At 40.8% G+C, this 26,122-nt stretch overlaps 1 protein-coding gene across 1 annotated transcript; it reads right to left on the reverse strand.

Annotated features, from left to right (window-relative positions):
* Positions 1 to 163: 163 nt before the first annotated feature.
* cad (carbamoyl-phosphate synthetase 2, aspartate transcarbamylase, and dihydroorotase) lies at positions 164 to 24,974 on the reverse strand. The gene is made up of 44 exons (XM_073492882.1): positions 24,581 to 24,974; positions 23,543 to 23,682; positions 23,195 to 23,324; positions 22,822 to 22,964; positions 22,515 to 22,656; positions 21,941 to 22,112; positions 20,566 to 20,751; positions 20,367 to 20,476; positions 19,883 to 20,025; positions 19,494 to 19,625; positions 18,906 to 19,139; positions 18,590 to 18,811; positions 18,214 to 18,402; positions 17,996 to 18,120; positions 17,601 to 17,734; positions 17,355 to 17,467; positions 16,071 to 16,235; positions 15,893 to 15,978; positions 15,349 to 15,595; positions 14,236 to 14,334; positions 13,754 to 13,978; positions 13,389 to 13,571; positions 13,087 to 13,305; positions 12,715 to 12,882; positions 12,447 to 12,629; positions 10,158 to 10,262; positions 9,379 to 9,624; positions 9,194 to 9,275; positions 8,194 to 8,360; positions 7,833 to 7,997; positions 7,338 to 7,469; positions 6,947 to 7,148; positions 6,642 to 6,832; positions 5,961 to 6,101; positions 5,416 to 5,505; positions 5,005 to 5,164; positions 4,574 to 4,767; positions 3,941 to 4,015; positions 3,450 to 3,662; positions 3,116 to 3,241; positions 2,817 to 2,972; positions 2,624 to 2,725; positions 2,170 to 2,264; positions 164 to 1,127 (listed from the first exon to the last, which is right to left on the reverse strand). Exons 1-44 carry the CDS (start codon positions 24,669 to 24,671, stop codon positions 1,028 to 1,030), a joined length of 6,723 nt encoding a protein of 2,240 aa, XP_073348983.1. The 5' UTR covers positions 24,672 to 24,974; the 3' UTR covers positions 164 to 1,027.
* Between the last annotated feature and the right edge of the window lie 1,148 nt (positions 24,975 to 26,122).

The following is a 26,122-nucleotide window of genomic DNA, read 5'->3' on the forward strand; positions in this document are numbered from 1 at the left end:
GCAGCAACATCTTATTGTCTTCATCAGCCCTGTTGACATTCTGACTACAGCTCCAGAAAAAGCTCGAAAATGAACCTTAAGTTAAGGTCATTTTTTCTAAAAAAAAAAAAAAAAAGAAAAAAAAAGATGCATGATTTCCAAAACAATTGTACTAGACACATAATGCAGTCGAAACTGTTGTTTTATTATTTATTTTTCCACATAATACAAAGTCATTCACCAACATTTAAATGACATTAATTCCCATTTGGATAAAAAAGAAAGTTTGCCTCTAAATTCCTACAGCATAAAGTTACAGCAGTTCCCCTCAACCATGAAAATATTCATCCATTGTCATTTACTGTTACATGCTCAAACAAAGGAATGTTACAGGAGATTTTCGTACAGTAGATATAACATGAACCATTATTGGTCAGAATAGAGCGATCCCTTACACCAAACTGCTAGCACTCATTCTCCCTTTGCTCCCTTTGAGTATACTCACTGGTCCCTTTAAATGGACCTATGGTTGGGTAGACGAGGAAACAGCTGTGCAGCAGCTTAGTTACAGTGGCTGCACATTTGACCCAGCTACCAAAACATTCATTACATTAACATCACACATTAGAGTCCCATCAACGTTAGGATTTAAATGCCCGACTCCCCTTTTATTTTCTTCCAAGGAGTCGTCCTCAGCTCCTCCAGCTGGCTCACTGACAGTCTGTTAACAAACAGAAAATCTCTCTGGTCCAAGAGAAGCTTCTAAATCACTTTTAGTTCAGAAGCAGTTTTATGATAAAAGTTTATTGTGAGTAAGACTTAAAACTACAGTTGCTATAATGAAATATAGAAATTGTGTAGGTGAAAAGAAAAACAAGTCGCATGTCAAACTGAAGCAGCATCATAATATTGTAATCTTATTGTTATGTTTACCTCTACTAACACCTCGTGAAGGACTGGAAATAAGAAATTCAGTTTGCAGGGAGGAAATTCCTGGTGTCTAACACTTATTACTCTAAAGATGTGACAATATATGCAGCACATGGATCTATCTGCCCAGTACGGTGGCCAGCAAGGCCATTCGGATGTACATGCCGTTCTCTGCCTGGCGGAAATATGCTGCCCTCGGGTCTGTGTCCACCTCCGCACTGAGAGAAAATACAGAGGAAACAAGAGAAAGTGAAATGGAGGATCATGTACGCTGCACATGACGAAAGTACTGCACTATCACACTACATTAGAATAACAGTCAATAAAAGTATTATTCAAATTCACCACACATAAAATGTGCTCTAGGAGAGCTGCTATCTGGAACGAATTTCACTACATCGGCATGAAATTACATTTCCAAGCTCTCTGAAGACCTTCTCAAGTCCCATCATATGACTACAGCTACAACGATTAATCAAGTAATTACTTCCCTTCATTCCACCTTCTCAAGTGTCAGGATTGTTTGCTTCTCTGTTTAAGATCATGGAAGAACTGATCAAGCAATATGAAGACGTCACCTTGACTTATGAAGGCCACTGAAGGGGATTTTTTACTATCTTCTGACATTTTATAAACCCAACGACTGAGCGATACAATAATTAGCAACGGTAATTAAACTAATCTGTAGTTGCAGCTTTTCACAAGATAACATTTTCTGTCAAATTCATCTTTCACACAAGCTTTCAACCTACATCAGAAGAGTCAAGAAGTTAAATGACAAATCAGTCCCACAAAAGTAACTAAACGGACCTTGTGGTGACATTGTTTTGTTGATAAAGATTTCCATCTCAACTTTTGAGCCAAGTTAGAAAAGTAGTCCTTAAAGTGGCCAGAAAAAATTAAGTTTAAAGATGTATGGATCCACATCACACAGATTGTGTGATACAATTGAAAGCTCCAGAACAGCTACAGAAGGATCTTGTAGTGACTTTTTGATCAGTTTTTTTTTTCCTGATGGCCTAATACTTCACGAGGCATACCAGATATACACACTCACCCATGTAACAAAGTCGAAAAATGCCAAAAAAATATCAGAGGAACAAAAATAGTACATTTAGTTTGATAATCTTTCCCTTTTGGTGCATTCAAGTGCTCATAGGAAGGTAGGACAAACAAATTACAATTGATTTGGAAACAGGCTAATCTAGGCAGTTTTAGCCAATTCTGTGAGAATGCATCATGGTGCTGATTGGATCTTACCTGATTTCGTTGACTCTGGGCAGCGGATGCATCACTACCATCTTCTTTTTAGCTACAGTCATAATGTGAGGGGTGAGGATGAACTGGCCGAAACACTGAGAAAGAGAGGAAAAAAACAGTCAAAGATGATTCATAGTCATATTGGCAAGTCTCCTGCCTCAGAAAAACACCACACAATGTTTAATACCATGTGAGAAAAAAAACACAAAACTCTAAAATGACTTTAATTTCTGAGTTTACAGAATTATTGGATATTGTTAGGGAAAAGGAAAGTAACCGCTGCTGCAACAAACACTATACAATGGGAGCAGGATCAGCAGTACTAAAGTGACTGTCCATGAATTTGCCAACTCAAACTGGATTTAGGATTTTAAGGAACAACATTTATTTACAGATGCATTATGTCTATATTTTTATCTTCTACATGAACTAAATGAAGCATGAGTTTACTTACAGCATTGTACTCCTCCTCAGATGCAAACCTCTCCTTCTGGATCCTCGTCATGTAGAGGACGTCGGTGTCAGGCAGAGCTTCCTCGATGCTGTCGAACTCCTCCTGAAAAACACATAACACACAGCCTCATTTAGTCTGAGTGTACCATCAAGAACCTATTATTTAGGTGTGTTTAACACAGTTTAGTCCCCACCTGTTTGATGCCCTTTGAGGCCACGTAGCTGATGATCTCTGCTGGCATGTGGAGGTTCTTGGGTGCCACGTAGCGCAGCGTGATGCGGTACTGGGTCAGCAGTTTTGCGAGGGAATGAACTGTGCGGCCATGTTTCAGATCACCAACCATAGTTATCTAACAGAAAATACATAAGAAAATATTCATATAAAAATTCTCTCTAACATGATTTGAGGAAAAATTAAAATATAGGTTGAAGTGACAGTTGATTAACTCAGACAGGTTTTTTTTTAATCTAAAATTGTCTTTTTGTCCCTCACCGTCATGCCATTAACCGTCCCCAGCTCCTCTCTGATGGTGAAGACGTCCAGCAGGGCCTGGGTCGGATGCTCCCCCACACCGTCTCCAGCATTGATCACAGGCTTACGGCAATGACGTGATGCACTCTGGAGAGACCGAGAGAAACGAATTACATCAACACGAGTACTGAAAATCCTCTGAACTGTCGTGAGCAAGACAGTGACTGAAGCTGTGTCACTATAGAAAACATAGCATGCTAAAATATTTCACACTTCAGTCATGTGATGTTCTGGTGCTGATGAAGACTGTGAGCCTTTACTTAAATCCCTCGGGCGCGTCAGTGCTGAAACCCACCTCTACAGCTCCAGGCGTTGGGTGTCGGAGCACTAGAACGTCGGCATAGCAGCTCATAGTCTGGACAGAGTCACCCAGAGATTCTCCTTTCTGTGTCGACGAGGTGGATTCACTGAAGTGAACGACTGAGCCGCCCAGACGCTGCATGGCTGCAGCAAAGGAGCTGCTGGTGCGAGTGCTGACTTCGTAGAACATGGACGCCATAACTCTACCCTGGATGATAAAGAACAGAGGATTAGTTTTGAGCTGGGCCAGAGAGACAAGGTCTTAACTTGTTTCAGAAACAAAACATTTTCCCAAAACAGAACCTGTGTGGATCGCCCAAACACAATTTTCTTTAGGGCTGCCAAAACTTTAATGCTTTGTCTGTTTTACAATGTTTTTACAGTCTGTTTAGTCATATTGTGTCTTTAGCTTGCACACATTCACAAGAATATACCGACTTGAAAACACATGGGCAGTCAGACAAAACCTTTGTGAAGAGGACGTACCTTCAGGATGTCTAGGCTTCGCTCCTTTTGAACCATCAAACGTAACGTATGGGCAACGTTGAAGAGGTGCGAGATCTGAAACAAAAATACACAAATTGAACAAAACAACATAATGTGCATTGAAATGTTCAAGTACGGCAACTGATTAAAAAATTCTGGTGATCTGGTGATCAATTTTCATTTTCAAGGTTTTTGTTTGTTTTGTATTTCATCTTTGAAAAAACAGGTAGAGAAAAAAGTTTTGGCAGGATAATTCTATAAGGTTTTGGGGGTTTTTTTAGTGTTGCATTTTGTTTTGTTTTTAACATGAAAAAAAGAGGGTTTCTTTTTTTTTAATTTTTAATTTTTGGGGGAAAAAATAAATAAAAATAATAATATGGTTTTTTTTAAATCAGTGATCCAATTTAAATTTTTTACATTTTTTTTAATCTGTGAGAACAGGTAGGGAAAGAACATTTGGCAGGATCATGTTTTAAGGTTTTCTTTTTTGTTGTTTTTAGTTTATTTTTAATGCGTAAACACGGAGGTGAGAAGAAACATTAGGGGTTAGGGTTATTTTTCTCTTTTTTTAATGTTTTTAAAATTAATAAATAAATGAATAAATAATAACAATTTTGTGTGCATGCGTTGTACCTGTTCTTTGCTGAACTGCCGTACAGACAGGATGTGTTGGCCCACCAGCGGGTGCAGCAGAGGAGAGGTCTGGATATGGGACACCTGTCCAGCAGGTAACGGTCCCGCTCCTGACAGAGGGGACAGCAGCCTGGACAAAGGAGGAGGGTGGCTGTAACCGTCACCAGCACCAGCTGGTGGGAGCATAACCATCTCTGCAGAGAGCACAGTGACATGATGTACAATTTATCAGTTAAATACATGAAATAAAGAAGGCAGATAATGCTTTGTGATCTAAAGCTCACAGACATAACGATGTTCAGGGTATTTTCACCTCTGAATAGCTTCAGTTTTGATGGTTTATGTAAACAGAAAAGGAATTATGCTGAAAATGCTTTCTCTGCCTGCTTATGGATGTCTATGGATGTCTGGCGTCATGGGAGTAGTGGTACCTGGTTGTAGTCCAGGATCAGAGGAGCGGTGGACACGAGGTGGCAGCAGGTAGCGGCCCTCTCCTGCTCCTGCTCCCGCTCCTCCTCCTCGTCGAGGGCTGGGTGCTCGGGTTCGGACCAGGCCTTCCCGTGGTGGAGTTGGACGCGGGTGCTCTGGAGTCTAAACCACAGGAAATACACAATCTTACAATAAATGAAATCAAAATCCACCCACAAACAGGGGTCGTATGATGGCAGTCGACATTATAATACATGCTGCCATTTATCAGCATGCTGGACAGTTAGCTAGCAAATAAAACCAATAAACACATTTGTGCTGCAGACTAGCATTCATTCATTATTTGCTATGAATTCATTTGTTTTTATTGCTGATATCTTTTTATATATTAGTATTTCGTCCACTTTAAATACCATGGGACATTCTTTAACAGGTTCAGGAGGAGGGATCGAAGCAGTCGACCAAGTCTTCACATCTTCACCGTAACCTGGAGGTACCAACACCTGAGAGAGAACAGAAAGCGGGAAAGAACTACAGCTTTAAAGAGCACAGAGAAAGTTTTTCAACCAACCAATCAAATTACATAACACATGAAAATACAAAATGTTATGGACATCACTGTGTATGTTTTCATTTTGTTTTGTGTTAATTAATCTCAAGGGTTAATAAGTTGGGTTGTACATGTATATACAAGTATTAATAAATATGAGTGGAAAGCAGGAAGAGCAAGTACAGATTTAATGATGTTGCATTTGCGTGTAACTGCATTTCAAAGCTTTTAATTTGAAGTTATTTTATCTCTAACAATAGATCCACAATGAATTTAGAAAATAACAGTAAATGTATCCATTCTAGTGATACATTTTCACTATAAAGCATAAACATACTGTTTAATACAGCCTCTATCTGTGCCTATGAACTAAATGAGGCTACAACAAAAGTGTGTGTGTTTGCTGACCTGGCCATCGATGTAGGCCACCTCTCCACGCAGAACCACACGGCGGACTTTACCCTTCACCTTCAGACCCTGGAATGGTGTCCACTTTGACTTAGTGAACTGCATGGCCTGAGGGATAACCCACTCCTGCTCCAAGTCCACCTGAAGGGCACAGACAGAAGATAGACACACAGACATGTGGTTAAAATAAAAGTGTGAGCCTTATTTATCAGATTATGGACACAAGGTTGACTCAGTAAAATTTGAGCACATCATTTCTTTATATCCACAGTCACTTTGTCACTTGTTTATTTTACCAGCTGTTACTATTAGTTTTGACTGTGTGTTTTGATCATGATTATTTAACGCTTGCTAATTTTGACGCCAGGAGACAATTAAGAGACGACAGGACTGTTTCATTTCAAATATTAAAAGATTTTTGGTTTAAGTGAGTGACTGACGATAAAACACCAGATTATGTTTGAAAATCAAGCATTTTATATTAAGTCTCCTCATAATCAAGCATATTCCTAACCTTGAAAACGTAACGGTTACAACAAGGCATTTTCCAAACTTTACATACATAAATTCCCATGTCCGTCTGCAGCATAAAAATAAAGACATATATGAAGTAAAATGAAAAGGAAAGTAGTGATCACCACATAAAAATCATGCTCTATCATTGTGGGTTCGTGTGTGTACCTCCACATAGGTGTTGTCCTGGACGGGCAGGTTGAAGATCCGGCGTGGGTTGTCATAGAGACGCCTGATGATGTCATCCAGAGTAAGACGTCCATCACTGACAGCGGTCAGCAGCAGTGGCAGCATCGTTTCCAGGCCGGGGTAACCGGGAGGAGGACGATCGCCGCTCTTCTCCTCTACAGAGTGGGGAGCTGACAACACAAAACAAAGCATTTCAAGAGTGAAATAAAGAAAAAAATGATCAATCTCACCCTCACTTCAACCAACAGATTAATAATCAGATTGCTTTCTGCCAGGTTACTGACCGTGGTCTGTGGCAAAGCAGTCAATGATGTCCAGGTTTTCCCAGAGAGCCTCCATGTCCTCGTGTGATCCCAGCATGGGTCGGACCTGCGCTCGTCCATCGCCGATCTCTGGCACGTTTTCCTCACAGAGGAAGAGATGATGAGGCGCCACCTCACATGTGACCTGGATGCCCTTCTGCTTCGCCGCTCGGATGATCAGAATCTGAAAAAGAAGAACAAAAAAGTTCAGTAACACTCTTGAGGACTAATCCTTCAAATACAAATGACAGACTAACTAGTATTCTCCTCGTCTTTTTGGTACTGCAACGACAAATTTCTGCATCATTTGACTTTTACAATGGCTGTAAAAAAAAAAAACAACCTGTAAAATAAAATAGTAAGTGTATTTTACCTCCTCCTTCTTGGCCACATGGCAGATGTGGACGGGCCGCTGGTAGAGCTGGGCCACCATCAGGATTGCTGCTACTGTCTGCTTCTCAGCGTGAGCAACGATGGGCATCTGTTTGGGCCACTTCTCAAAGTGCTTCATACAGAACCGGACAGTTAGAGTTTAGTTTAGTGTGCAGGACCTGTTCTTCTGCAAGCATTAGTCAGCACAGATACACAGAGAATCTAAGGAAGTAAATGATGGCAAAAACTACTTTTCACCCAAACTAGAATATACTTAATTTCAATTTAACAAACAGGACTGACCGGCAATAAATGATATAACCATGGGAAGTATTTTTCATGATTATAAAACACACATAAATTTAAAAATACATAAGGTAACAAATATAAATAGTAACTTGTTTTAGAAGCATTCAACACCAACTAAAATGCCTGTAAACCAGTTTTGATGGGAAGGAATAAAGAGTTTAAAAAGGTACACAGTGACTCAGCCAACCTCCATCCAGAGAGAGACGTTGTCCATCTTGAGGGTGGAGTATGTGTCGTTCAGATACATCTTCAGGCCGGCAGCCTGGCTGGCGATGGACGGCAGGATGGCTGCGTTGTCTGAAGCAGCGCCCACATACAAGGCGTAGTCACAGCGGCAGCCCGCTTTGGCCAGCTGACGATACAAAATAACACAGGATTTATTTATTCCATTTTACTTCAGCTAAGTTTGATTAAATACCCCACATGAGAGGGTCGCTCATTTTCAAGAACACCACAATAAGCAGAATAGACTGAAAACTGGGCAGATGAGACCAGATTGAACTGACAGAAAGAAAGCAGATCAACAAGGAAGGAAAATCTGGGCGTACCTTCTGCACCAGGGCCAGAGTGCTGGCGTCAGTGATGGCAGGGGAAGTATTAGGCATTGCACACACCATGGTCACTCCTCCTGCCAGAGCAGCTGCTGTACCGGAGGAGAAGTCCTCCTTATGTGTGGCTCCAGGCTCCCGCAGGTGAACATGCACATCGATCAGACCTGAGAATCAATCACAGAAACAAAAATTTTTTCAATATTTTTTAACCAGACTGGAAGTACAATTACATGCACACAAATATCCTATAGGTCTCATTCTGGTTTTGATCAAATGTGGGATATAACTTTTCCAACAAACGTAACCTGGTTAAACATATCCCTATATGTAAACATCATTCTAACAACATGCATATTGTCCATTAGGCTGAGAAATCATCAAACCTCAACTAACTAACCAAACCTCTGGAGGAACTCGGTGCATTTCCTCCTCAGAGACCAGGGTCTATATTATGTTCTGGTGTCATTATTTAACACCCTTAAAAGTCTCTTCTCAGTGGTAATACTTTCAAAAACTATAGGGACTTTAGGTACTTTGAGTACTTTGAAAATCTGCAGCTGCAAATCATTTCATTTTTCAGATCATTTTGGTACGTTTGGCTTCAACACACCAACATGGAGTTACAGAAGTAAGCAAAAACATTTCTTATACGTCATTGGACTAATTTGCCTAATTTCCGTCTGCCTTTAGACTGTGGTGGAAATGCAGAGAACAATGAAGGAACCTTTCAGTTCTTCGAGAAGTAGTTTCTTTGGACTAAAAGTTCACAGTACTTTGGGTGGAAACTTGGCTATTGTTTAAAATGATATTCAGCCAGGAAATGATGGTTAAAAAAAAGCTCATTATTACCTGTAAAAAAGCTCAGTTTTGTACAACCTTACTTTAAAAGGTTGTCTGTTTTTGCAGAGCTTTGTAATTTTGTTTCCTGCTACAAATGATCATAAATGTCAAAGCACCCACCATCCTTCAAAATAAAGCCCCACATCAAGTGACTCACCAGGTAGACGGACCAGCGTCTGCGAAGTCATGCTGTCAACATGAGTCTTCACAGGTGGAGTCCTGCCAATCTGATGGAGAGCCTGAAAACACATCAATTCATATTTACTTATGTGCCCATATGTAGACAAGGTTTTCAAAGAAGTTTTCAGAGTCTGCACGACTAAAGATACGACTATTTCCAACCTGCACAAAGAGTTTGGTGCACTTGATGTCGATGATGAGGGGGACCGAGTAATCCACGGCCATGCGTCTCGTCCTGTAGCCTTTGGTGACAAAGGAGGAGAGCCTGCGACCTCCGCTGTTCCTCATGGAGAGGTTGATGACTAGATCGAAGTGGTTTTCCTCCAAGTAGTTCATGATGCTGCGCTGCTTCTCTTTAGTGGGACACTCGCTGTCATCCTCCTCAAATGGCCAATCCACAGCTGTCACCTGAAACAGGAAAAGTTAGCCAACAACGGTCAGAGGAGACAAGATGATCATTTTGAAACTTGGTGATAATTCTGATTATATTATTTTTTGATTTTATGACTAGTCTGCAACAAATTTACTTAGTTTATAGGTCACATTACTAGTTTAGAAACTGGATACATCCTTTGTTTAAAAGTGTGTCTTTTTCCACTTGTAATAAGATATGATTTACACACCTGACTGATGTGATTCAATCATTTTAAATTTACAAACAATTACAAGTTTGAACAGTTCAACTATTATCTTCTATTATTTAATGTTACTCTTCCATGTAAAGTAGTAAAATACTGACAAAAGGAGTTGGGATTTCAACTATCAAGAATAACATTTTTCAGATTTTTTTTTCCACATCAACGAGCAATGATTTCACATCGTGCTGTTGATCTGTCAAAAAAGCTTCCAAACCCTAGCGCAGACAAATCATTTACAGGACTAATAAACATACTTTTCTGGTACTAAGTGATGAGACTGTAAATCGAAACATGAGATGTTACCTTGACTCCATGTTCTGTGTAAAAGTCTGCAGTCCCCAGACTGGCGTACAGGTCGTAACCCAAAGACTCCAAAGTCTGAACGGTGGGCAGCAGCTCGCTCTTATTCTAGAAACACACAAAACAAAGTGGTAATCAATAGGATTATGTTCACTGAAAGGGTTGGATTAACAAAAAAGTATGGATACCAGCAATCAATTTCCTACATTTTTAGCAGCTACCAGTGCATCACTTCATTATAGTCTGTCCATTTGACTTTAACTCAATACCATCTTCTAAATTTTGTCAAATTACTGCAATAAATTCAGAAAAAAATCATTTATTTAACAGCTTTCTGATCAGTCTGATTATTAAATTTATTTTCTGTGTAGAGCGGTATCTCAATGAAATAGTCCATGACGCTTCAAATTTCAAAAATCTAGTAAAAAAGGGCAACAATTGTTAACAATTAAGTGTTTATTATATTTTTACGGTAAATGTTCATTATAAAGCAGGCCTATGACATAAGTAATTATTCTTTAACCTTCTTAGCAGTAGCTTAATTGAATTATCATTACTTTCATTTTTAGGTTAGGTGTATTGACGATATTTTAACTTCTATTTAGTGTTAATAATAAAAACTATGAAGTGTAAACATTCGTAGATATGGCCCCCAGGAAAAGTAGTTGTTGCCACTAATATCGATTCAAATAAACAATAAACAATGACAGCTCAAATACATTCAGGTAGGCCTGTCACGATAATCAATAAATCAATTAATCATACGATAAATTAAAATGAGCTCGATAATTTTGCCGGCCTCGATAATTCCCATTTGCATGCTTGTTTGTTTTCCTCGTGTCTCTCACTAGAACCCTCTTGTCAGTCACTAGCCCCATTCACGCAGCCGTTTGCATGCGGGGATACTGCGCCAATTCTCCGCATCCGCCTTTGTGTGAAAGTTTCAGATGCGGTGAGGGGTGAAATTTCGCTGCGCCTCCGGAGGTAGTAGCAGAGGCGAACCGAGCCGGCGGCACGGAGCGAGGGCGTGTTGATCTGATGGTGTTGGTGTTGGTGTTGGTGTCTGATAACTCTACAGATCCTTCACTCAACAAAATAAAAATAAATGTCCCACAAAGCAACGTTACACGACCAAACAACAGGAACGTAGTAACTGGTCGTGTCTTTGGCAACTTATGTGAGGAAAAGTGTCTGTCAGCCTGTCGGACTGACCGACTCTTCGTCACATTTCTGCCCGAAAAACAGCGTCTGTCCCCGGCAAAAAACTTTAACTCACCAAGTGTCTGTCGCGCGACGGTCAGTTACTGTTGTCATGGTGACGGTCAGCCCTCCCGACAAGACTCAGTGAACTTAGTGAACCCCGAGAGTGAAATAGTCACACAGCGTCCAGTTTACTGATGGCGATTATGTAATTATGTAAATTATAGAAAAACGTAACTTTGTCACTTTCCAGGATGTTTGGTGTGTCAGGATCTCAATTACAACACATTATAACAGCATCCATATGATTATAAACAGACAGCTGGTACATGTTTAGATTAACAGGAGGACACCGGGGAAACACCTTGAAAAAAAACACATACGTCATCATCATCACGTGTACCGTCACGCCTCCGCATTACTACAGACAATGGTGCTAACATTGTTGCTGCAATAAGGAACCGTGGCTGGCCATGGCTCAATTGCTTTGGCCACAGCCTCCATCTTTATTTATTTTGGATATTTAAAATGTCTTTTTCACATTCCAATGTTAAATATTCTTTAGAAATAAAGGTTTATTGATCTTTGAAAGGGTGTACTTGCATTATTATGCCATTATCATTATATTAGTTGAAAAATGGTCTCAAAGCGACAATATTATCGTTTATCGCAATAATTTCTAGGACAATTTATTGTCCAGCAAAATTTGTTATCGTGACAGGCCTACATTCAGGTTTTTATTGTGTTACAAATTTTAAGGTTTATTTGAGTAGAAATTGTTCTCTTTTTTCCTGGTTTTAAGACTGACCCCCTTTAATATTTTTTGTATCACGTAACAGATCAGTTCGGGGGGGAAATGCCTCAGCGGCCTTAAGAAACATCTGTGAATCACAATACGAGACTGCAAATGTAGTTTAATGTGCAACCGTTTGCACATTTTCCAACAAGATGCACGATTTCAACTGCCAGCTGGATCAGCTGGATCAGCTGAACACAACATTCACATCTGCCAAATTACCAAGTCTTGGCTTCGAGAAATTCATCAGTTAATCCTGATTTAACGAGACTTTAATGCTGATGTCAGTCAGGTACCTTATAGCTTCCGATGGAGAGCAGGATGTTCTTCTTGGGGATCTTGAAGCCCGTGGAGAGCATGGCTTTAAGGTATGCCTCATATCTGTTCTCCCCAAAACAGGCCACCTCACCAGTGCTAGTCATCTCCACCCCGAGCACAACATCAGCTCCGGCCAGCCGAGAGAAGGAAAACTGAGGAACCTGGAGGACACGGGACAGACGGTGAGCAGGAACAGAATAGTCGACACACAGTGAGGTGAAATGATAACTGATGGTTACTGGTTACCTTGACTCCTACAATCCCTTTTCCTCTCATTAGGCCCACAGGCTCCATGTCCTCCCCCATGATGGCCTGAGTCGCTACGGCAACAAGGTCCACGCCCAGTGTCTTGGATATGAAGGGGAAGGAGCGGGAGACTCGGACATTGCACTCAATCACCTTCAGTTGGTCGTCCTAGCAGAAAAAGCAAAGCGTCATCACAGCATTAGAACACAGTGAAAACTAAATTATTTTACACTCCACTTCTGTCCTTTTCAACCCTCGTTCTACCTCCCTCGCCTGTTTCTCAAAAAATTCTTGCCATTACAGTCACAAAAAGGAGCCAGTTTATGTTTCTGATCTATATTGAGATGGCAGAGCTTCCAGATTGATTCTCACCTTTGCAATCAGCTGCAGGTTGAAAGGTCCAGTGACCTGCAGCTCCTGGCCGATGGCATGGACGATCATCTTGATCCTTTCAATAGTCTTTGGGTTGAGATCCTGAGGCGGTGTCACCAGTGTGGCATCCCCAGAGTGAACGCCAGCGTTCTCCACGTGTTCAGACACTGCGATGGCCATCACTACCCCATCACAGGCCACAGCGTCTACATCTATCTCCTGGAAAAGGCAAGAATGTTACAGCGCTTAATTTTTAGGAAGTTAGAGCTCAACTTCTACTACTACAAGTCATTTTTTCTAACCTTGGCCTCCTGAATGAATTTGGAGATGACGACAGGGTATTCCTTTGACACAGCTACAGCGCTGCTCAGGTATTTCTCGAGGTCACTGTCACTGTAGGCGACGTTCATGGCTGCCCCACTGAGAACGTAGGAAGGACGGACCAGGCATGGATAACCCACAGTCTCACAAAACTTCACAGCAGACTGGAGAGAAAAAATAGGAAATACTTAAGAAACATTTTGACAAAAATACAAACTTGTCTACTTAAATTTAAATGCAGAAAAATACCCCAAACATTTCATCCACAATACTGGAGTCTTACCCTCCAATAGCTCAAAACGCTACATTTTAAAACATATTCTGGTATAAACCCGGTCGGTTGTACCTCAGTGTCCGACAGCTCCTTCCACTGCGGCTGGCTGATCCCGATGGTGTCCAACATTCGGGAGAACTTGAACCTGTTCTCGGCAGAGTCGATGAACTCGGGTGAAGTTCCCAGGATGCGGCACTGCTGGCGGTGCAGTGACATGGCGATGTTGTTGGGCAGCTGGCCTCCCATAGAGAGGATCACTCCCTCTGGGTTCTCTCTCTCATAGATATCCATCACCACCTGAGATACAGTAAGTAAGGACACTTATTATCCTCAAAACTGTTAATAGTACAACTTTTATAGAGCTCATGATGGGCTTTTTGTTGAGATGGTGTCCACAAGATCAATCAACAATTTCTATCAAGTTGAAGTAGCGACACTGACACAAAATCTCACATTTTGTATCTTGAGGATGTTAAAGCTTCTAATCAGCTGCAAAAGTCAGAGATAGTTCAAAGATCAATGTTATTAGTTATTAATTAGTAGAAAAATCTTACCTCAAAGGAGATCTCATCAAAGTAGAGGCGGTCACACATGTCGTAGTCTGTGCTGACTGTCTCTGGGTTGTAGTTCACCATGATGGTCTTATAACCCATCTGCAAGCAATGTGACAACATGAGTAATTACTGTTATATCTGATTTAATATTCAGAGTTTTCATTTGTTGTTTTAACTTGCTGAAAGTATTTCAATATACACTTTAAGCAATCAAGTAAAACATCTAAAGCTATAGCGATGACCTAACCAGGCTAAAGTCACAAAGGTCCGCTGCAGCAGTATCAAATAATTAAGATCCAAGGAGGAGTAACAAGAGTTCTCATCAGAGAGCTATTTTTATTTTCAGCGCTGAGAGCTACAGAGCAGGAACAGCCTCTCTCATCTTCTCCATGTCAGATCAGAGATCAACAGACAGACAGTGATTCAACTGCTGCATGTCTTTAATCAAGCAAATGTGTTGTTAAAACCGTAGGTGAAGTAGAAACTTCAATTCAATTACAATTTCACTACCTTTATTTCAAATGATGTGATCTAATTAATCATTATATATGTTGGGGGTTTTTTAATAATCAGTTCATCTGTTCATTACATTAGCCTATTCACAACCTGTTTAATCATTTCAATGGTACACTTCAGCTTCCTGTCACTGTGATAAAAAATAAAAAAGAACATGCTACAACTGACATAACAGCAGAAAAACTGAACCAGGAACAAAAATTAAAAACTGTCCCTCACTTCCATTTTTATCAATTAATGTGCAAAGACATTAACCCCACAGTTAACATCAACAATCAGGGTTCCCACAACATCTTGAATGTCCTACTCAAGGACTTTCTAGGCCCATTTCCCTCAAATTTAAGGGTCCAACATGGCATAGTTTGAGACACAGATCAAGGTCATTTACAGTTACAACACTGAGAATGTTTTTAATGAAAACTAGCAAGCTCTATAGAAGCTAACAGACAATTAAACAGAGAGCGACAGGCTTGAACGTGTGAAAACTTCCTAACTGTGATGGTAGAAAACTGCATGAGACACATGCGGACAAGGATTTCAAGGACCCCTGGGAAAACCTGAACAACTTGCTGAACTATGACATCACGTGGGACTCACCTTCCTGAGCTCAGTGATGCACCCGACCGCGCACCAATCAAACTCCACGCTGCTGCCGATGCGGTACACTCCCGAGCCGATCACCATGACGTGCTGATCGTTGAAGTGCAGGTCGTTCTCGGTGCCGTGGTAAGTCAGGTACAGGTAGTTTGTATGGGCGGGCCATTCGGCTGCCACTGTATCAATCTGCTTTACTACAGGCAGGATGGACCAATCATGACGCAGCTTTCTCACTACCAGCTCTGTGCTGTAGGAGGAAAGAAACACACAATCAGAAAAAAACAAACTTCAGACCATCAGTTTTTGGTTATTATTTTAGAGTCTTTGCTACTTCACATCACACCAAGCCAAGTGCAAGTCATATTGAAATGAAAGAACGTGTTAGCATGACAGAGCTGTTTTATATTCACACAGGCCAACATCATCTCCCGACGACACTATTTTTCTTTTCTCTTGAAATTAATTTCTGGTGCGACTCACTGTGACTAGCCTAAAAATAATCATCTATTGATGTCCTCTGGCTCATATCGTCTTTCCCACTCACCTCTGCACAGCCAATGCTATCTGCTTGTCTGAGAAGCCCAGCTGCTTGGCCTTTTGCATCACCTCTGGAGGCATGGCACTCTCATCCTGGTGAGAAAAAAACAACATTAACAAGAAGAATCAAGAGAAAACAGCTCCTTCTAACTTTCCCACATTAGTTGCCTCTTTATCAGCCTCACCTGGTTGTAGGTCTCCAGCAGTCGCTCGTGGTCAGTGATGTTCTTCATCTTGTGCAGGAACCAGCGGTCGATCTTGGTGAGCTCGTACAGCTGGTCCACCGTGTAGCCGGCTCTGAATGCTGCCGCTAAAACAAAGATGCGCTTATCTGTCGGAGTCTGCAGCTCCTGGTGAGCAGAGGGGGGGAGAGGAAGGCATGACAATTGAGATACAGAACCATCTAACTATCTAGCTAGCTATTTGTCAACTATGAGCTTCTGGTCAGCTTATCTGACATCTGTATATGTTTTATGACATCAGCCTCACACACAGGAACAGCAGAATATGACCATCTTAAAATGCACTCAAAGATTCCTGTACAAAGTCTCAGTAAGGCTTGCTTCATGGTGTTATTAGAAGGTATTATATACCTGATGGTGTACAGAATCAGTCCTGGATCAGTAGCTCATTAGCACCATCTAGTGGCCCCGTTTAAAATACCATGGTTTTGTGGTTTGAGTGACTTGACAGTTTGTGACTTTTTCTAAAGGAAATATTGGTGTATTTTACTCACATGAATGTAGGATTTGAGAAAGGGATTGAATGATTAATCAGCATTAAGAATTTAACCCATAAAAAAATGTTTTAAACAGACAACCAGAGACGGGCCAAATACATCAAAAATGATCTCGGAGAGGAAACAGCTCATTCAGCATGTGTTTTATAGAGCAGGTACACAAGCGAAAAATATTGCTGATCTCAAATTAATTAGTATTTATCAAACGGGGCCTCTTCTCAGACATGACGCACAGGTGATGATTGAATGGCCAATTTGATATTTTGTAAATAATGGCCCCTGAATCACTCACAACAGGATCAAGGAGGGATGAGGATTACAGGTATCAGCAATTTCAACATCCAAAAGTGACTTATAACACTCCGGTCATAACTTAACAGGGTTCCTACACTTTTCTATTGTCAAATTCAAGCACTTTTCAAACACTTTTCAAGCATTTTCAAGCTATTCCTGCAACTAACAGCTATGGTAAATCACACATTTATATACTTACACAGCATTTAACAATTCACCATTTCTTTGTCTAAAAAACTAACTATTCAGTCAGTTAGTGATTTATTATGAAAGTAATGCAGTTACAATTTCAAACTGTTTCAAGCACTTTTATACCTTGAAAACACCACATCAAAATTCAAGCATTTTCAAGGATTTTTACCCCTTGTATGAATCCTGCTTACAAACAGTAAAAATTTAAAAATGCGGTGGAACAAATTGCTTTTTTCCTCGTTACCTTTTCAGAAACGGGCTTGATGGTGTGGTCAAAGCCGACACAGTTCTCATCCACCATCCTCAGAGCTTTCTGGAAGGCCTCCTCAAAGCTACGGCCAATAGCCATCACCTCACCTGTCGAGAAAGGAACCAGTGAAGATCTACTTAGTACCACTTTTGTTCTGTGCTGATGCAGTTAGCAGTCCTCCATCCTGCACCAAAGCATACATGGCAAAAATGTGTAGAAAATGATTTGACTGCTTCTTACCAACACTCTTCATGGAGCTGCCAATCTTGGTGGAGACCCTGAGGAACTTACTGAGATCCCAGCGAGGCACCTTCACCACACAATAGTCCAAACTTGGCTCAAAGTTGGCTGTTGTGGAGTTGGTCACAGAATTCCTACAGAAAACACATTTACAGATTTTTCATTCATGAAATGACACAATTCCAAAAAAGTACAAGAGATTTAAGAAAATCCAGAACAAACAAACAGAACAAGAAAAATCGGAAGATAAAAAAACACGTAAATTGATTAAACAATCACATACACCAGTTCTCAAATCTTATACAAGCTCAATCCTCATACCCATTCACAGTCTACTGCTGTTTGTATTGATTCATCTGCATTTCATCCATTATTCTTAAAGTCAAGAGACGTACTTGAGCTGTGGCAGCGGGATCCCCAGGCCAAGTTTAGCCGCTACGTAGGCGAGAGGATAACCTGTCGCCTTACTGGCCAGGGCCGAACTCCTCGACAGACGTGCATTCACCTCGATGATGTAGTACTGCAAAACATCAACACAGAGGTTATAACAGAATCTAAACACGGACGACATTATTTATCATTTTTTTAGATCTGTGCTAACCCTAAACCTTACCTGTTCAGACTCCGGGTTCAGAGCGTACTGGATGTTACACTCTCCTACAATGCCGAGGTGTCTGATGACTTTGATGGCCGTGTTCCTCAGCATGTTGTATTCGTAGTCGTTGAGTGTCTGACTGGGCGCCACCACGATGGATTCTCCAGTATGTATGCCCAGAGGGTCAATATTCTCCATATTACACACCTGAACAAGAAGAACGAATCAAATCCCCCATATACTGTCAAGTATCATAACATATCTATGCTAAATAAAAATCAGAATCGGGTTTATTGCCAAGACGGCTTTCCCATACACCAATTTGCTTTGGTGTTTTGACGCATTTCCCTGTAAAAACCCTCTAGTAAAACATCTGTCTCTCGTTTTTACTCACAGTGATACAGTTGTCATAGGCATCGCGGACCACCTCGTACTCGATCTCCTTCCAGCCTTTCAGGGATTTGTCCACCAGCACCTGGGAGGTGTGGGCGAAGGCTGATGTCACCAGAGAGGTCAGCTCCTCTCTGTTGTTGGCAAAGCCCGAGCCCAGACCGCCGAGAGCGAACGCTGAACGAACCAGGACAGGGTAACCTAGACGTTCTGCAGCTGCCACTGCCTATAACAAAGTTAAATTGATATATTTAGGCAATCTGAAGAGAAAACAAAATATAAGCTTTTAAAGGAATGAAGGAATCTGAATGTCTCCTCACCTGCTCCACAGACAGCGCCGCCTCACTGGGAGCGACGTGTTCATTGATCTCTTCCATTTTCTCCACAAAGATCTTCCTGTCTTCGGTCATCTCGATGGAGGCCACCGGTGTTCCCAGAACCTTCACTTTATACTTCTCCAGGACGCCCAGCTTCGTCAGCTCCACGCCGCAATTCAGAGCCGTCTGACCACCGAAGGTCAGCAGCACACCATCTGGACGCTCGTTCTTTATCACCTGAGAGCGAAAAAGTTGGAATATATTGAGCATTTATGCACCATGGAAACACTTATTGTAAGAATGTGTTCACAATATCACAAAATATCTCGTTACAAGCATTTCAGTGCGATACAGGAAACTTGTTTTAGAAAAACAAAAGTAAACTTTTACTTGCTCTGGGAGAAATATCTTGTGAGGCCAGAGCGTTCAGGACTCTGGACTAGATATTTCTCCCACGCTGGTAACTAATAAAATGTTATACTTTCCAGGAACATATCTAGGACTTTCAAAATCACAGTATTTCCACATACTCTCTCGTCTCTTATCAGTTATCACATTCTGTCAGCTACAGTCAAAAGAGCTCATCCGTACCTGAGTGACATACTCCGCTGTGATGGGCAGGAAGTAGACTTTGTCAGCCAGGCCCTTAGAGGTCTGGACAGTGGCGATATTGGGGTTGATCAGCACAGTCTGGATATTCTCTTCCTTGAGAGCCTTGATAGCCTGTAAAAAAACAAAATTAAATAGCATTAGCTAGAGTAATGGCCTGATGCGCTACTTCAATGTGCCTGCTGCATAGAGCATAACTTAAAAAGTATTTTGCAGCCAAACAATCACATTAAACCTCCAGAAGTCAAATGCCAGTCTGATGATCCCCCCCCTTCATAGACTCCTAATTTACCCTAAATCCCCAAATAACTCAATTTTACATATATATAGAATATCTGCGCTACTCTTATCAGAAGGTAGTTATGACATACCTGGGAGCCAGAATAGTCGAACTCCCCAGCCTGGCCGATGGACAGTCCTCCAGAGCCCAGGATGAGGACCTTCCGTGGTCGGAATACCTCTTCAGGTTTCGGGGAATCCTGGTACGTGAGGTGGTCCATCAGACACTGCTTCACTGGAAAAAAATCATAATCAAAATACTAATCAAATCTGCTTCTTTTCTACCAGTAACCACCGCAATAACAAATGTGTTACAAGAGTGTCAGAACTTATTTAACTGGTTGTCTGCGTAAAGCCCTGCATGGATATTAAAGGTTCCATATAAAACTTTCTTTTGTAAGGAAGTCACATTGCAATCAAGGCATATTTGATTTAACAGACAGAAAGTAAGGAGAGTCTCAAAAACATAGTTGGCCTTTGAATTCTATTAAAATGCATTATTTGGTCTGAAAAATTATGTATTATTACATAAGAGGGTGAAGTGAGAGCGTGTACTTAAAAGACTGAAATTTGTACCAGATTTGGTAGCTTTGCCCTCCTTGTGGTCTTTCACGGTGTCAAGGAAGATATCAAACAAGCTGACCAGGTCTGTGGGCCCGGCCATGTGCTCTGGGTGGAACTGAACACTGGAAAATGCACCACAACAAATTTAATCACTTTCACATAAAAAGTTACTTCTGGTATTTCTGGTGTTGTTATCACTGGGCCCTGTTACCTGAACAGTGGTTTTGTGTTGTGTACAATGCCCTCATTGGTATGATCATTGGCGTTGGTAAAGAGGACATCCCAGTCTTTAGGCAGGGTGTCAGGATCGACAGCGAACCCATGGTTTTGACTGGTGATATAGCAGCGTTCTGTTCCCTTGTGGATGCATGGCTGGTTGTGGCCACGGTTACCGTACCTGAGACAAGAGAGAAAAATCAAATAGTTGTTGAGAACTAGACAGACATGTTTGCTTGATAATGAGCTTTTAAAACAAAAATAGTATCTGGTATAGTTGGTGTAGATGCATATCGAAAAATCTTAACCTGGACAGATTTTAATGAGACATTATTTTGGGTGGGAGCCATAGTTGTTGCATCATTCAGGATTTTAATTATGAGATATCCTACATTTTAATGACTGAACAGAGGGTTCTCCAGTGTGCCAAGAAAAAAAAAGCACTGGGATTACTACAGTATCTTGACATGTCAATTAACGTTGTCAAACAGACTCTAATACAGATTGAAATTTCAGCCATCAAAAATCTAAATAAAAATACACAGACAACTGTCCACAACAGCTATTTTGGTCAAAACTTACAAAGACCTTTCTGTAATTTGAACTTCACTGCAATCCCAAAATGCCCTTGTTTGTCAAGATGCCAAATTCCAGCAGAGTAAGGGAAACACTGGCTGCCCACTGTGACCTTCACACGGAGCCTGATAAAGCTCCCATCAGCAAAGTCTCAGGGGAAAGAAAACCTCCCCAACCCCACAGATGTGGCTGTGGAGTTCATTGCAGCGAGGAGCCGACCGCCTCGTCTTGCATGCCGACTTGTTTGTTTTGTCTTTTTCATAACAAGGGGCCATCAGGCTGACACTCCGCTGCTCGTACAGGAGAGCCCAGACTGCTGAGAACAGCAAAATCTGCAGTTCACACCACAACTCTCCCAAAGAAAAGTGTGTGTTCACAATGTCTGTTTCTAGAGTGTACCAAAGGGGTTTGAAGAGGTTCCCAGGTTCAGGTCACTGAGGGCACATTTCTGTCTTTGTCCTGTTCCAAAAATCTTCTACAAGCTTTGTAAGAGATGTAGCTTAGCTACAGACGTGAATGTAACCAGCAGAATTCTTTACAGGCGTCTGTTGATCAACAAATTGTTTCGCACATGAGATAAAAATGAAACAGTTTCTCATCTGAAAATGTGTATGATGAATTGGCCATGGTGATAAAATCATCATAAAGTTAATGATAAATCAAGAACTTATGGCAATAAATGTCTTTGCATGAATATTGTTGTGTTTGAAGTGAAAATTTTAAAATAATGTTACAACAATTTTGAATTTAAATGATATGTTGGTGTATGCAAGTGTTTAGTTTGAGGTTCTTACTTCATCTTGTAGGTCTTCGATCCAATTACCAAAGAGAGCAGCTGGTGTCCGAGACAAATACCGAAAACTGGCTTGGGGTGTTCCACACAGACCACCTTCTTCACGTTGTTGATGGTGTTCTGACAGAGCTGAGGATCCCCAGGGCCGTTACTGATGAACAAACCATCAAAATCTACAAGAGAGAAGGGAAAAAGTGCCATGCTTACCACTGATGAAGGAAATGTATCACATTGTCAATATATGTGAACAATACTGGCCTTTTATTGACTGTGCCAAGGGTGTAGAACTCTCAATTTTGCAGCATTCAACGCAGTATTAAACTACTTCATCTCTGAGACCTTGTTTGCTTAGTTTTGTTTAATTTAATCAACATAACCTCATGTGGGAGTTTTCTTGAAACTAACACAAGCATAGTCCCATATTTTGGTAATGTGTTCTCCAAAATGTACCGTGGAAACGAGCCATAATTACCACTTACATCTTGTAAGCCACCTCAAACACAGTGAGTACTGACTTTATACCCTAGTCAAACCATTTGCTGCTCTATGTCTGGTATTAGAAGTGTGAGACCGACCTGTGCTATCTAGTGGGTGGTCCCAAGGTACGACAGTAACACAGGCTCCTCTCTGAGCCAGGCAGCGGATCTGGTTGTATTTGATGCCGCAGTCGACCACTGTGATCCGCAAACTACCGCTGGGGTTGAAAACTCTGGGCTCCTGGAGACAATCAAAGGAGAAGTAACCAGAATTAGAACAATGTAATCAATCATTTTAACTTCTTTACTTCAAACCTGTGTGGTCTACATCCTATCTTACTGACAAGGTGTAGCACTGAGGCTTGAACTTAAACTTCACATTGGTAATAAACTAAGGGTGGGCTACCTTCATGGAGACTTCCTGGACCAGGTTCCTCTTGTCCGGGTTATCAAAAGGAATACTGTCCTCAGCAGTCCCATCCACAACCAGCTTCCCCAACATGGTGCCCTTCTCTCTGATCTTTTTGGTTAGACGGCGGGTGTCAATTCCTGGAGTTCATGGAGAGAAAAGATTGTTTCAAATCTGCAGTTGAGCTCTTAAATTGAAAAGCTTGCAAGTATCTTATTCTTTTCTAAATAATTTTGTATGTATATATAGTGCCAATTTTTTTTTTTATTTAAAAAGCTTTACACCACTACTAATTCAAATGACATTCTGCAGTGACTTATTTACTCTTCAAATATTAGTATTAGTCTATTTAGATTTTCGATTTTCTGACCTTGCAATCCAGGAACACCTTGCTCTTTGAGCCACTGGTCCAGTGACTTGTCTGAACTCCAGTGACTGGGACTATCGGCCAGCTCTCCAATGATCAGAGCTGCGGCATGGATCTTTGATGACTCAAACCACTGAAAAGGACGACAAAAATACAAGAAAACACATCACTATGGGATGTTGGTGTGAGGAGGCCTCTTTTTCATTCATTTCAGAAGAGTTAAAGGTGATCTGTGATGCCTCTAAAGAAATACTATGGTCAAAGACAAAAGGTTCATCTCCCAACATCTTCTTCCACACTAGTGATTCAGTCTTATCATAAATACAGCTTAAACTGTAAATAACTGCCCACCTTGCTCAGTCCAAACTCTCCGTCTTCGTCCTTTGGTACGCCATAGTTGCCAACCAGAGGGTAAGTGAGGGTCAGCAGCTGGCAGTGGTAGGATGGGTCAGTGAGCGCCTCGGGGTAGCCCACCATGCCTGTCTGAAACACTAAACACACAGAATATTCATCAGTACATTATCCAGTCATGCCTTTCACATTCATTCATGTCAAAGCTGCATTACAGTGTGTATGCTTTAGCAACAGCTGTATTTGAGTTGGACTAACAACCTAACGAACATAAACTTAAGTAAAAGCTTTAATTGTGTCCATATGTTGATTCAAGTTTACGGCCATTTTTAAAAGCCACAAGTAATTCTGTGCCTGGTTTATGGCATCCAGATGTGAGATAGTCTACTAATCTACCTGCAGAGATACATTCCACTCTATTGTGTGTAGTTTGTCCCGCCAAACTGCGCTGAAAATCCCATTACTTTTAACAAATCATTGCTAATAAGCACATGGACATGCATCATAGAGCAAACCTTGGCTGTTTCTAAAATCAATATTGCCTCATCTTTAATTCGGCATGCCTGGCCCACTTTTAGCTGCAGTTATTACAACACAGTTCAACTTTTAAAAAGAGGTTTCTGCCATGCCTTCTTATCTACACATTCACCTGCCAAATCATACCACAAGTGGTTAAATGCTGACATTCAAATGCTGCCGTTTCTCTGTAAGTGGCATTTAGAAGAATACAGGAAATGTCATGTGGTGTACGCGCATGCCTGATGACAACGTTAGCTTGAAGAAGATGTATTTGATGGATGTTTGAATGGAGTTTGGCATGGGCAGAAGGGACAGTGACGATGAGTTTTGGGGTTTTGGCGCTTTACAACTCTGATGCATCACTGTCGTGCCACGTTACGTCAAGTGACATCAAATGCCCAAACATACACATAAAATGTCCAACTTAAAATTAGCTACTTAGGCAGGGGGATTTCGTATTGGCTAGCTAAAGTGTTGAATTTGGCGTCATAAATTAGCTTATATTTCAAAAGGACTTACCAACTTCACCCGACACTGACACGTTAGCACCAAAAAGGAGGCCTTTGAACGTCGTCCCGTCCTCTAGGATCAAGCTTCCCATCGTTGTCATTTTAACTCAAATAGCTAATGCTGACCGCTGCAACCGGAAAATTGATGGATGATTCAATGTAGTGATGAGCCCCGGTGTCCACGTGAAACTCACGCCGCGCGAGGAGGCAGGGGATGCAGATGAGACTGAGCAAAAAACTACCGTTGAAGAGCAGACTTGACCGCCGAGCAGCTCTCTGTCAGCGTCTTAATGACTACGAAGTAAATGAGGGAACAAAAACGCAAAAAAGCGAGTTTAGTTGTATAAATTTCCGGTTAGTCGGACGGGACGGTGCGGGAAAAGTGTTCCACACGCCGCCAGCAGTGTGGAAGTCGGCCCGTAGCATGGGCCGGTAAGTTTGACGAGGCGACACTCTGCATTTCCGGTGAGATGTTTCAAAATAAAAGGTACGCGGATAAACTGCTGTGGGTTGCAGGTTAAAGGGGCACTATGTAGTTTTGGAGAAGAATTTCAAACTTAACATTCTATTCATATTAATGAGGTAATAGTACCAGCTCAGAAATATTTATATTTTTTATAACTGAATAAACAAGCTGTTCTCAGAGAAGAATAAGGTCTCAAGAATACTGTTTGAAGCTAGAAAGGTGGCAGGGTCCGCCAAATATAAACAAAGTAAAACAGCATGAAATTGTGTTTCAGTCTATTCTGTCATGAAAACGAATAAAGTTTGTTTATTTCATTTGTTTAGGCATATAAAAAACAGTCAATGAGTATCTTTCTCTTCTGACTAGAGTTTCTTCCCCAAAACTACATAGTGCCCCTTTAACTACATATAATACTCCTTAATATAAAGTCAAGTTGAGGAATTGTTTAACACCAACTGTCAGACTTTGAAAAAAACATAGAGCCTACATGTATATGGAGGAATGCAACGACCAAAATATATTTAATAGCTGAATAAATGCATCAATGTGCCATTGAATACAATAAATTTGCCATTGATAATATATATATAATATGACATAAAGAGATTTCTGTTTAAATCTACCTTTTAATTTTCCATTATATTTATTCTTTTTAAAATGTATTCATTTATTTCTTGATTAATTTCTGATTTTGGCAGTTTCAGTCCTCCTTAATATGAGAAAGAGAACAAACTCTGAGTATATTGTCTATACTTCCAGGTTATATTCTTATCAAATTCAAAATTTGGTCTTTTTGACATGTCACAATGAAAAGTCATACAATAATGCCAAAGTAATGTGTAATCTTGATTGAAGGCACTTTAAAAGGGACTGTTGAATAGGTCAAAGTTTGTATAGTAGGTCACATTTTACAAAGCAAAACACATTTTGCTCATTTAAACTATTGCTACAATCACTTTTGTAGATCTTTTCTCCTGATTTGAGCTCATCAGAACTGTAACTAAAGTAAGGTACTTTCACTTGTCTTTATAATATCAACATCTGTAAATAAGAACTGCAAAGCAGTGTGTTTTGCTATACATATGG

Source organism: Pagrus major, chromosome 22 (assembly GCF_040436345.1).
Source record: "Pagrus major chromosome 22, Pma_NU_1.0".
In the NCBI taxonomy this organism is placed as follows: domain Eukaryota; kingdom Metazoa; phylum Chordata; class Actinopteri; order Spariformes; family Sparidae; genus Pagrus; species Pagrus major.

Bases quoted from the DNA above. Each gene is read 5' to 3' on its own strand.
- cad (XM_073492882.1), bottom strand. From the start codon at position 24,671: ATGACAACGATGGGAAGCTTGATCCTAGAGGACGGGACGACGTTCAAA. The intron at 20,477-20,565 runs GTAACAGGGCCC...TGCATTTTCCAG, and splicing joins AACACAAAACCACTGTTCAG to TGTTCAGTTCCACCCAGAGC. The intron at 20,026-20,366 runs GTACAAATTTCA...ATTTTTTTCCAG, and splicing joins GGGCAAAGCTACCAAATCTG to TGAAGCAGTGTCTGATGGAC.